We start from the raw sequence: 12,853 nt of genomic DNA on the forward strand, positions 1-12,853 counted from the left end.
TTTCTCTTTGTAGCTTTGGAGCCTGTCTTGGCACTTGCTTTGTAGCCCACGCTGACCTTAAACTCACAGAAATCCTCTTGCCTCTACCTCCTGAATGCTGGAATTAAAGGCATGCACTACCACCACCCAGCCACCATTTACCACTTTTGAGAAGTATTGTGATTCTTTTGAGTCTCTTGAATGGGTTCTAGTTAATTCCTTTATTGCAGAATCAACTGTTCACAAGCCTTAATTATATCTTCCAGTTTAATTTCTCTTTTCTCCTGTTCCTTACATTACACACAGGTCCCAAGATGTAGCTTGTAGTCATCTTTGGGGCCATTACTCTGCTTTCTCTAGAGAGAAAGGAATAGAAAATGTGGCAGATTTCTCACTTTTGAATATGACAATTGAAACACTTTGGGAGACACCTCCAGAAAAGACCAGTTGGGGAAGGGAGTCAGTAACTTCCAAGGGGGTTGCATTCTGAGTCTGAAGCAGTCATAGACCATGAAGCTGAGGTTGGTCAACTCTTAACGGAAATGTCAGAAAAAATGGTGCTTTGAGGTTCAAGCCTAGAAATAACTTTCATTGGAAAGTAACCATGAAACGAGTGAGTACACTGGCTTACCTCCTGGAAGGAAGGACCCACATTTAGAACACTTCGAGGCTTTTATGGACAGGAAGTCAGCAGCAGTTAGAGAGAGAGCAACTAGAGTAGGAGAATTGCAATTGTAATGATATTCAGAAGGAGAAGACCAGACCTGAAGAAGAAAGAGGCAGATAACCACCCACATCTTTATCCACCAAAGCCTTCATTTACTTCCTTTTCATTGTGGAGAAGTGCTTTTTTTGGTAAATGAGTTTCCTGAGAAGAGGCCTGACATCTAAGGATGCAAGGTCTCACTGAAATGTGTCACTATCCTAATTCTAAGATTGTCCTACTTCTGGACATGATTAGAATGAGTGCTAGAATTGTGGGGCACATCTGTGGACTCATGCTCCGGGACACTCGGGCAGCTTACATCCAGCATAGTGAATGTCCTACACTCTTTTGATTATCTGGTCAGCTCCTCCTTTGCTTACTATTCTGCCCTATTCTAGTAGACCAACTACATTCAGGCAAGCAAAGATGCTGAATTACTGCTATTCCCAGTTTGGCGCAAAGGGTTTTCCCATGATTATCCCCTCCTCCTCCAGAATAAAGACTAATCAGTCCATTCATAAAAATGTTGAGCTATAGAATTTCCTGACAATACTGTGCGTATGTGATTTCCTTCTATTGTAATAAATTCTAAGACGCTAGCTAAAAAATACGGAAAGTGAACTGTGAAGGTTAGGCAGAAAACAAAAGAAAGATAACATTTTTGTTGCACAAATCCTACCTGACCCCCACTATCTTGTGAATGAACCTTACTCAACTTTTGAAAGCTGCCTCATCCTTTACCCTGAGGAAACCTTCCTGTCCCTTTTTCCTTTTGAACAGAGTAGATTATTCTGGTTTTGGATTTCCTATTTAGCTATGTTACACAACATATTCTTTTCATTTTTAGATTTATTTTATATATGTGAGTGTTACACACACACACATACATATATATCTGTGGACTACATTCATGACTAGTGCTTGTGGATGTCGGAGGAGGGCATTAGAGTCCCTGAAACTGGAGTTACATGTACTTTGAGCTTCCATGTAGGCTATGGGAATTGAACCCAGGTCCTCTGCAAGTGCTCTTAACTGTCCGGTATTTTTTTTCCCTTCCTTAATGAATTGTTGAGGCACCAAGGCAAGGGCTAAACATTGCCTGAGCCTACCCCAGGACCAAGTGCACATAAAGATTTTAATATTTTAATAAAACATAAATAGTGCTTTGATTTCTCTAGATATTTTTTAAATGGTAGAAAATAGGACCGGCTAATTTCTTGTAGAGGGGAATGGCATATGTAGATGTTATTGAGTAATGAAGAAGATAAGTGGCAACTTATGGATAAAAGTGAAGAATAGAGTTTATTGTAGATATCAACTAAGTGCCCCTTCCCTTTTGCAATTATGTGAACCAGGGACTTAGAAATTTGGCTGAACTTCACTTATCACATCTAGCTCTTTTCTCAGCACTTAATTCAGTTAACTATTTACAGTGGAGACATTTGCCCAAAGCACCATGCTGAGTACTCTGGCAGTAAAAGGAAAAGATTCAGATCTGAGCAGCTGCTATTAAATCATTCCTACATGAATTGCCCCGAGCACTGAACTCACATCATTTCCACTGATGTCAGGGTGAAATCCCATTGCAAAGAATTTCCTGTTAACAAGGGAACATGTACTCGCTTGTCCATGTCTGGCTCCTCCATCTTTGCTGTTCTTGTCACACATCTGGCATTCTGGTCAGGCCTCTCTGCTGCTGATTTTCCTTTGTTTTCTGGCCATTTGTGTCCTCCTCTCTCCTCTAAAGCTAAGACCTGTAGGTCAGCTCTGGCTCATTATCTGTTTGTCAAAATGCAGCTATCTCAGAGCCTAGCTATGCACATTCTTTTATGTGTCTTTATGATTATTTCTGCAACACATACCCTATGCCCCCCCAAAAAAATTATTGCCCTGCCATTTATATAGAAAACTTGCTGACTTCTATTTTACTGCTTGACAGACCCTTAAAGGAAAAAGTTGTATTTTACTCATTCAGCTTCAGCCCAGTACAGTTGAAGAAATCAATGAGTGTTTGAGTTTATTGTACATTGGACACTATTCTAGCTACTTGTGACACAGCCTCCAAAGAGAAAAAAAAAATCTCTGCTCCTATAAAACACTGTCCAGTTCTAGGAATATTAAAGGGAAACATCAGTAAACAAAGTAATGGAATATGTTAGCAATAGATATATGGAGTACAACAGACTGAGGTAAAGCAGGAAGGACTTCTAGAATGGGTGAGTAGTTATGGTTGTAGTGGTGCGGAATTAGTTTCATGTGGGTTCAGATAAGGTGACTGTGGAGGCCAGAATCATGTGGATTCCAAAGACTGTATATGCTGAGTGAGAGATGGAATGCATTTGGCATATCTGTGGATTGACAAGGAAGCCATGTGCCCCAAGCAGAACAAAAAAGGAGTAGCGTGGGAGGAAATGAGCTCACTGTCTGAGTCTGTTTTCTAGTGCTGGTTTTATTGTGGTGAATTTCCCTTTGACTGACATGGGAAGCCCCTGAAGGGAAGAACAGAAGAAAGGCAGAATCTGTCATGTTTTAACAGGTTCTCTAGCTTCTGATCCGGGATTAGACCAGAAGGAGAAGGACAAGAGTGAGAAGAAGCGATCAAAGCATTTAGAAAGGTCTTGTGATAGCCCAGGTATTAGATGATGATGGCTTAGATGATAATAGAGGTGGAGCAACGACAGCACAAGGTTCTCTCTTTTGGGACCAGCTTAATACGTAGCATACAGTAGCCTTCTCTTGACCAGATAAATAAAATGTCAGCATCTCCATTGGATACACAGTGGAATCACCCCTGGGAATTGCCATGCTACCTCTGTGGGATGGAATCTGACACTTCCATGAAAAACACAGTCATCACGCAATATTTATCTTTCCCTGTCCGACTTGTTTCACTTGCCAAAACGTCCTCTGGTTGCATACATGTTGCCACAAATGACAGAATTCCATCTTTGTAACCAAATCTTATTTCGCTGTGTGTATGTGCCGCATTTCTTTATCTAGTCATCCATTTATAAACACTTAGGTCGTTCCCATAGCATGGCAACTATGACTAATGTTACAAGAAACATGGGAATGTCAATCTCTCTGACATCCTCATTTTACTTCTGATCATATGGCATGCAATTTTCAGTTTTAATAAGTTAAAAAAATTCGTTTTTTTTTAACTTGTGTTCCCTGTACATCAGCGTGTGTATGTATATTCACATGTGTGTAGGCATGCTAATGTGTGCGAGCATATGATTAAGCCAGAGCTCTATAGGCCTAGTCTGGCTAACCAGTTTTCTCTGGGAAATGGATTCCCAGGTGGCCTCCATGCCCACCTAGTGTTTATGTGGTTTCTGGGAAACTGAGCTCCAGTCTTCAAGTTGTATGACAGGCGCTTTAACTGTTGACAATGTATCCATTCCCACTTTCAAGGGATTTTTTTTGCCTTTTTTTTAAAGGGTCAGGGTCTGGTGCTAGCCCAGACCATAAATTATTTCTCTAGACCAGACTCCAACATAAACTATCTCTCTCTGAACTGGCATGGAGCCGTGGGAATAAAGACACAACTCACATGGCTTTATCGGCAGGGAGATTCTCAGTGGTCCCTCATGAAGTCCTGAGTTCACATCCTGAAGAATTTCCTCTCATTTATCCTCCAAACAGTCTTTATACCAAAACTTAACTTAGGGGAAATACATTAGCATTCTGTCTCCTAGGTAACCAGGTGAATGGCTTTCGGTCTCAGCCACAACTACCTGTCTGCTGTGTAAACTAGCTAGGTTTGAATTAGCATCTCTATCAGGCATCCTCCAAATTACAAAGAAAGGAGCAACAACACCCCGACCCTTTGTTAGGGCAGTGACAGCCTGTCTGCAGGGCTATGTGACCACCTCAGGTGGGGCCTATGGCTTCAGAGCCTGGCTGCCACACCGTGTAGAAATATGGGCCTACATGAAAGATTCTCACACTTTCATTTTAGGTATTGGCTTATAATACTGCATGGTATGGAATACTATATAAATATAGTATAAATATATATGCTATATTTATACCATATGCCACATCAATATGTGAAAATAAAAGTTAAATGAAAATAATTGGCTGTGCACAGTGGGTGGCGTGCTTCTCTGATAGTGGTTTGTTCTGATGATCCTAACACTCACGAGGCAAGCATATTTCAAGTTTATGACCAACCTGTAATATCTAGCAAGGTCTCCCTGTCTCAAAAAAGAAGGTAAAACAGGAATATATTTAAATAAGTAAACAACGTAAACATTAACAGCAACTATCACAGAACGGAACATAGTTTCCTATGCTCTTTTCAGACCTATAATTTCCTTTTGATTTTTATGCTTCTAATAGTAAAGGAGCAAAAATTTGACACAGAGATAATTCTTTATCTACAGTTAATCAAAGTCTTGCTTAATATGCAAAACCTTTCTATTTCTTCAGCGGCATCTCCAAGAACAATGGACTGGGCCAGAGTGGGGATGGGGAAGAGCAGCCTTTGGAAGATGAGTAAGCACCAGCATTGCAAATTGCAGCCACTCCTTTATTAGGTAGTAAATGGGAGTGACTGGTCACTGTTTCTCGGCTACTAGTTTGCTCTTCTAATGTTTAACAGGCCCAGGACATACTTTATAGTCTTTACTGATTTTCTCCCAACTGGCAGTGAGGTGATGGTGTTTCACCAAAGCAGTGTGCGCTCTTCGTTTATACAAGGTCAGATGATTCTAGAAACCTTGAATTTTGCAAAGAAGCAGAGGTGTGAACACAAAGGACTAACTGTCAGAATCACTAAACACAGCTTTGGAAGTGAAGCCTTCCCCAACTGAGAACTTTCTACCCTTGTGAGTGATTTGAACCTCCTGACCTGGTAAAATGCCCCGTTCTCCCACAGCCTGCTGCATTGGGCTACAGCTGATATGCCAGGCAGCATTCTGTGGCCCTCTACTAATGGCCCTGAGAGGGAGAAGGTTCAAAGGGGCTTCGTTCCCAGGCCTGCTAATGAGTATGAGGCCTCCTCACCCTAATGAACTGGTGCTTGTGTGGGATTCTTTGAAGGGAAGGGAGGTAGGAGTTCACAAAAGCAGTGAGGTATTTATGGGACGGGGCGCATTCAGCTGGGCCACCCAAAGGTGGCCTGGAGGGGAGCAACAAAGCTGGCAGAGGTCATGCCTGGGCCAGCAGGACTGTGAGTATGAGACAAGACCTCCTGCCAGCCAGGCCTGTTGCTGGCAACAGTGACAAGCCTGAGATAGGATAGTTTAGGCCAAGTGGGGCTGCACAGGGAATCTTTAGCAGTCTCTGAATAGTCTTTCCACATTGCTTTCTAAATTGTAATTATCATTGTTCAAACTTATCAAATGTATCTAATAATATTAGTCATTGGATTACAGCCTTCAAAATGATGCCTGGATAGTTTTCTCTATTCTTCTCTGCCACCCATATCCCACTGCTGGATTAGCAATAGAAGAATAATGAGAATATGCCAAAAATATTGCCTCTACTATGATCATCTTTGTGCAAATACATGTTTTTAAATGATGCCTCGAACTTAAACATTATTTCTACAGTAGTGCATACATTTGAGTTCATATATACTTAAGGCTCATATCTATAGTGAGTACATCTGTAGAGTTGAAAATCCTGACCTGCTATTGCAAACTGATAGTTCTTAAAATGCATATAAATTAATATGCAAGTTCACAAATTCCAAGTTGTGAATGGTTATCATTCATCAGCAGTAGTTTCTTTATTTTAATTTTAACCAAAGGTAAAACTTGGTTGTGACATAAAATTATTCTGATCTTATACCAGTTATAGAAGTTATAGTTTCAATTACTTTTCAGGTTGGAGTTAGATCTTTTGAAAGCCAAAATTGTGAAAAACCATTTAAAAAGAAAACAATAAATAGTAGCAAAGGAAAAGAAAGCTTCACTTTCAACAATCAGAACTTTGAGAAAATGCTAGGCTCCTGGGTTGTTTTATTTGGTTTTATCATTTGCTCCCAGTTAAAGAGGCATCTTTTCCCTTCTATGGCCTGTGTTTGGAATTATCCTGAGATGCATTCAAAGCTGACAGCCCCCCTCCCCCTGCTGACCCCTCATGCTTAATCCAATCTTACATTCTGTTTCCAGCTAGCTGATCAGCTTCCTTGGATTTTGCTGATGACCCCAGAGAGTTTTGCCTGAAGATGGAAACACTGGAGTCGGAGCTGACCTGCCCTATTTGTCTGGAGCTGTTTGAGGACCCTCTCCTGCTGCCCTGCGCACATAGCCTCTGCTTCAACTGTGCCCACCGCATCCTGGTCTCTCACTGTGCCACCAACGAGCCTGTGGAGTCCATCAGCGCCTTCCAGTGCCCCACCTGCCGGCATGTCATCACGCTCAGCCAGCAAGGTCTAGACGGGCTCAAGCGCAACGTCACCCTCCAGAACATCATTGACAGGTTTCAGAAAGCCTCTGTGAGCGGGCCCAATTCTCCCAGTGAGACCCGCAGGGAACGGGCCTTTGACAGCAACACCATGTCTTCTGCTGAGAAGGTTCTCTGCCAATTCTGTGACCAGGATCCTGCCCAAGATGCTGTGAAGACCTGTGTCACTTGTGAAGTGTCCTACTGCGATGAGTGCCTGAAAGCCACTCACCCGAACAAGAAGCCCTTTACGGGCCATCGTCTGATTGAGCCAATCCCGGACTCACACATCCGGGGGCTGATGTGCCTGGAGCACGAGGATGAGAAGGTGAATATGTACTGTGTGACCGATGACCAGTTAATCTGTGCCTTGTGTAAACTGGTTGGGCGGCACCGCGATCATCAGGTGGCAGCTTTGAGTGAGCGCTATGACAAATTGAAGGTTAGTCCGATCTGCCTTAAGCCAAACCCTTTCTGCCATCAAATGTCATGGAAATAAAAAGTGTATTCACTGCTAGCTACATGGCGGGGGAAGGTTTGCTCTTCACCTTTGTTGTCTGATTAGTTGTAGCATGTTTTTGGCAGCCTATAAATGTTACACAATGAGGGTGTCTTGTAAAAGTTGACTGCTGCTTGTAATTTTAGTGTTGTCAAGGAGAGGGCAAATTCGAAATATCTGGATCCTTTTCAACCCTTGCCGTTTCTCTGGATCATTTTCAATGTATGCAGTTCTTTAAAAGAGCAAAGAGAGAGAGAGAGAGAGAGAGAGAGAGAGAGAGAGAGGAAGATGGGCGAGGGGAAGGAGTGAGAAAGGGGGGAGGGAAGATAAAAATCGATCTGGTGAGCATTTATGGACGTTTGTTTTCCTCACTCATCCAGGAAAAGTAATTTCCTCACATTATAACTTTGTCTAGTTACTGCACAAACAAAAGACTAGAAGGAAGAATGTCTGCAGAGAATGTGGGATTTTAGAGGACATGTGACCTCCTTTTGTAAATGATATTCGGCTTACTGGTGAACTATCATGTTCTAACAGTCTCATGTTTCATGAGAGCGTTCCTGACAGTATAAGCTTCTTTTATTTTGTGACTTTCCAGGCAAGACTGTCTGAACTTTGCTTCCTTCTAGTAGGAAATTATCCAAACTCCAGCTTGGGGGATAGTAATTAATATGGTTACATGGTAACTTCAAAAAAAATCACTCTCTAAATAAGGTTAGAAATCACCAGGGAAGAAATAAAAACAAAATCATCCCCTGTTGTCTGTTCAACTTCAGTTGACGGTGGGCCTAATTACTGCAAACTAAGCTGAGAGAGTTTGAGTGAGGTATTATATTCATCAGCTAATTTTAGATCACAAGACACTAATTAAAAGGAAAGGAAGTATAATTTAAAAGCGCTAAGTAAATATATACTGAAGTCCTTCCTTTCAGGAAAAACATAGCAACTTGTTGAGTAAACAAAATGAATCAGATGGTGCAGAGAGTATTATTGCTCAGAGAATATCATCACCTTTAACAAATGGTTCCTTTCCCTTCTCCTCATACTAATGAGCACTTGTATTTACTTGGGTTACATGGTTGCTTTTGCGACTATGAGGATTAAGAAACCACATCTGGGATTCCACCTTGTGATTTCTTGACACACTGAGGCAAGTCGACAGGCTAAAGTGAATCTCTGCTTCTAAGTGTCAGCGGGGAAACAAACGCAGTACCTGCACAGCTTGCCTCCCTTCAAATGTCCAAGGAGTGAGGGGTGGTAGGTGATCCGTCTTTTCATCTCATAGAGGATGCTTGCCACAAGAATTTAGGTATCACAGGCAAGAGAAGATAGACACCATTACATTCCACTGCACTGTAGAGCGGTAACAGAGAAAAGTATCATTAAAGTGGATAACAGGGATAGGAATGTGCATGAAATTACGACTAAGACAGTCTTTCAAAATTCCAGATGGTTGTCAGTATATAAAATCCAAGGTGATCTCCTTTGAACCTTTCTTGTCCTTGGGAGGTAAAGAACTTTGGGATGACTGAATAGAGACCTTTGATCTTTCTTTCTTTCGTGATCCTTACCATGAAAATGTTCTTTTTATTGGATTAAGGATTGTTTGTTAGAATAATATCGTCATAATGAGGTTGCGTATTCAACAGCTCCCAGGCTTGCTATTTACATTTGATAATCAGGTTCTGCTCATTTTCTGTGTGCTGTCACAGCACAGTTATTATTTATGTAACAGCTTCAAATTTAGGAGGAGATATCGCAATAGCCCTTTCTGTGTTGAAAGTATCAATCTTCAGTCCGGTTCATGTGTCTAATCAAGCCAAAAATTAACAGTCATTGATATTGCCACGGGGAGGGTCTGACAATTAACCAGGATGCATATTTTATTTTCTAATTTCAGAAATATAGGCATATAAACAACATCCCATGCACGGGAACACTTGTGCAGCAAAATATATTCATGAACAATTATTTACAGTTATTCCATGAAATGTGCTTTTAAGCGTTTGCGTGGAAAACATAGCAACAGAGCATGTTTGTTCAGAAACATGCCATTCAAGTTAGAATAAAATATCATAAGCACATAGGACATTTGCGAGGTGAGGAGATTTAAGTCACCACAAATTGATGAACACATGTACTTTCTTTTTTTTTTATTGAGAAAAGGAAAAAAAAAGTTTCCCCCTCCTCCCATTCCCCTCCCACTCCTCCCACACTTCTCCCCCTCCCCCCACTCCTCTCCCCCTCCCTCTCCAGTCCAAAGAACAGTCACGGTTCCCTGCCCTGTAGAAAGTCCAAGGTCCTCCCCCCTCCGTCCATGTCTAGGAAGGTGAACATCCAACCTGGCTAGGCTCCCACAAAGCCAGAACATGAAGTAGGATCAAAACCCCGTGCCATTGTCCTTGGCTTCTCATCAGCCCTCATTGTTCGCCATGTTCAGAGAGTCCGGTTTTATCCCATGCTTTTTCAGTCATAGTCCAGCTGGCCTTGGTGAGCTCCCAATAGGTCAGCCCCACTGTCTCAGTGGGTGGGTGAACCCCTCGTGATCCTGACTTCTTTGCTCATGTTCTCCCTCCTTCTGCTCCTCATTGGGACCTTGGGAGCTCAGTCCAGTGCTCCAGTGTGGGTCTCTGTCTCTATCTCCATCCATCACCAGATGAAGGTTCTATGGTGATATGCAAGATATTCGTCAGTATTGCTATAGGATAGGGTCGTTTCAGGTTCCCTATCCTCATCTGCCCAAGGAACTAACTGGGGACACCGCCTTGGGCTCCTGGGAGCCACTCTAGGTTCAAGTCTCTTGCCAGCCCTAAGGTGGCTCCCTTAACTAAGAATTGTGCTTCCTTGCTCCCCTATCCAGTCTTCCTTTATCCAATCATCTTGTTTTCCCAAGTTCCTCCCATCCTCCCCTTCTCCCTTTTCTCTCCCCATCTCCCCTTACCCCCATCCCACCCCACCCCCAAGATCCCAATTTTCTCCCCGGCAATTTTGTGTACTTCCCATAGGCAAGAGAATAACTATATGTTTTTCCTTGGGTTCACCTTCTTATTTAGCTTCTTTAAGTTCACCAATTGTAGACTCCGTGACCCTTATTTATGGCTAGAAACCAAATATGAGTGAGTACATCCCGTGTTCATCTTTTTGGGTCTGGGTTACCTCACTCAGGATAGTGTTTTCTATTTCCATCCACTTGCATGCAAAATTCCAGAACTCATTGTTTTTCACCGCAGCGTAGTACTCCAATGTGTATATATTCCACACTTTCTTCATCCATTCTTCCATTGAAGGACATCTAGGTTGTTTCCAGGATCTGGCTATTACAAATAATACTGCTATGAACATAGTTGAACAAATGCTTTTGTCATATGATCGGGCATCTCTTGGATATATTCCCAAGAGTGGTATTGCTGGGTCCAGGGGTAGGTTGATCCCGAATTTCCTGAGAAACCGAAACACTGATTTCCAACGTGGTTGCACAAGATTGCATTCCCACCAGCAATGGATAAGTGTACCCCTTCCTCCACAGCCTCTCCAGCAAAGGCTATCATTGGTGTTTTTGATTTTAGCCATTCTGACAGGTGTAAGATGATATCTCAAAGTTGTTTTGATTTGCATTTCCCTGATTGCTAAGGAGGTTGAACATGACCTTAAGTGTCTTTTAGCCATTTGAACTTCTTCTGTTGAGAATTCTCTGTTCAGCTCAGTGCCCCATTTTTTAATTGGGTTAATTAGCATTTTAAAGTCTAGTTTCTTGAGTTCTCTATATATTTTGGAGATCAGACCTTTGTCTGTTGCAGGGTTGGTGAAGATCTTCTCCCAGTCACTAGGTTGTCTTTTTGTCTTAGTGACAGTGTCCTTTGCTTTACAGAAGCTTCTCAGTTTTAGTAGGTCCCATTTATTCATTGTTGCCCTTAATGTCTGTGCTTCTGGGGTTAGACCTAGGAAGCAATCTCCTGTGCCCATCTGTTGTAGAGTACTTCCCACTTTCTCTTCTATCAGGTTTAGTGTGTTCGGACTGATATTGAGGTCTTTAATCCATTTGGACTTGAGTTTTGTGCATGGTGATAGATATGGGTCTATTTTCATTCTTCTACAGGTTGACATCCAGTTGTGCCAGCACCATTTGTTGAAGATGCTTTCTTTCTTCCATTGTATAATTTTGGCTCCTTTATCAAAAATGAGGTGTTCATAGGTTTGTGCGTTAAAATCCGGGTCTTCTATACGATTCCATTGGTCGACTTCTCTGTTTTTATGCCAGTACCACACTGTTTTCATTACTGTAGCTCTGTAATAGAGTTTGAAGTCAGGGATGGTAATGCCTCCAGCAGATCCTTTATTGAATAGGACTGTTTTGACTATCCTTGTTTTTTTTGTTTTTTCCATATAAAGTTGATTATTGTCCTCCCAAGATCTGTGAAGAATTTTGATAGGACCTTGATGGGGATTGCATTGAATCTATAAATTGCCTTTGGTAGAATTGCCATTTTTACTATGTTGATCCTCCCAAGAGCAGGGGAGGTCCTTCCATTTTCTGGTATCCTCTTCAATTTCTTTCTTCAATGCCTTAAAGTTCTTGTCAAATAGATCTTTTACTTCCTTGGTTAGAGTTACCCCAAGATATTTTATGCTGTTTGTGGCTATCGTGAATGGTGAAGCTTCTCTGATTTCCCTCTGTGCTTCCATATCCTTTGTGTATAAGAGGGCGACTGATTTTTTGGAGTTGATCTTGTATCCTGCCACATTACTACAGCTGTTTATCAGCTGTAAAAGTTATTTGGTGGAGTTTTGGGGGTCGCTTATGTACACTATCATATCATCTGCAAATAACGAAAGTTTAACTTCTTCCTTTCCAATTCGAATCCCCTTGATCCCATTATGTTGTCTTATTGCTATTGCTAGAACTTCAAGCACTATATTGAAGAGGTATGGTGAGAGTGGACAGCCTTGTCGTGTTCCTGAGTTCAGTGGGATGGCTTTGAGTTTCTCTCCGTTTAATTTGATGTTAGCTGTCGACTTGCTGTATATAGCTTTTATTATATTAAGGTATGACTCTTGTATCCCTAATCTCTCCAATACTTTTATCATAAAGGGATGTTGAATTTTGTCAAATGCTTTTTCAGCATCTAATGAAATGATCATATGGTTTTTTTCTTTCAGTTTATTTATATGCTGGATTACATTGATAGATTTTCATATGTTGAACCAGGCCTGCATCTCTGGTATGAAGCCTACTTGATCATAATGGATAATTTTTCTAATGTGTTCTTGGA

At 41.6% G+C, this 12,853-nt stretch overlaps 1 protein-coding gene across 2 annotated transcripts in view; it reads left to right on the top strand.

Annotated features, from left to right (window-relative positions):
• The window catches only part of LOC121444458 (E3 ubiquitin-protein ligase Midline-1), a 370,913-nt gene that overhangs the window by 236,166 nt on the left and 121,894 nt on the right, over nucleotides 1–12,853 (top strand). For both annotated transcript variants that reach the window (XM_041646265.1, XM_041646266.1), the window contains exon 2: nucleotides 6,811–7,526. In XM_041646265.1, the coding sequence (XP_041502199.1) occupies nucleotides 6,867–7,526 (660 nt within the window). In that variant the 5' untranslated portion in view covers nucleotides 6,811–6,866. The remainder of the gene's footprint in view (nucleotides 1–6,810; nucleotides 7,527–12,853) is intronic.

The sequence above is a fragment of the Microtus oregoni genome, unplaced genomic scaffold (assembly GCF_018167655.1).
Source record: "Microtus oregoni isolate MIOR12 unplaced genomic scaffold, Mior012 000127F_ref0000509, whole genome shotgun sequence".
NCBI lineage: Eukaryota > Metazoa > Chordata > Mammalia > Rodentia > Cricetidae > Microtus > Microtus oregoni.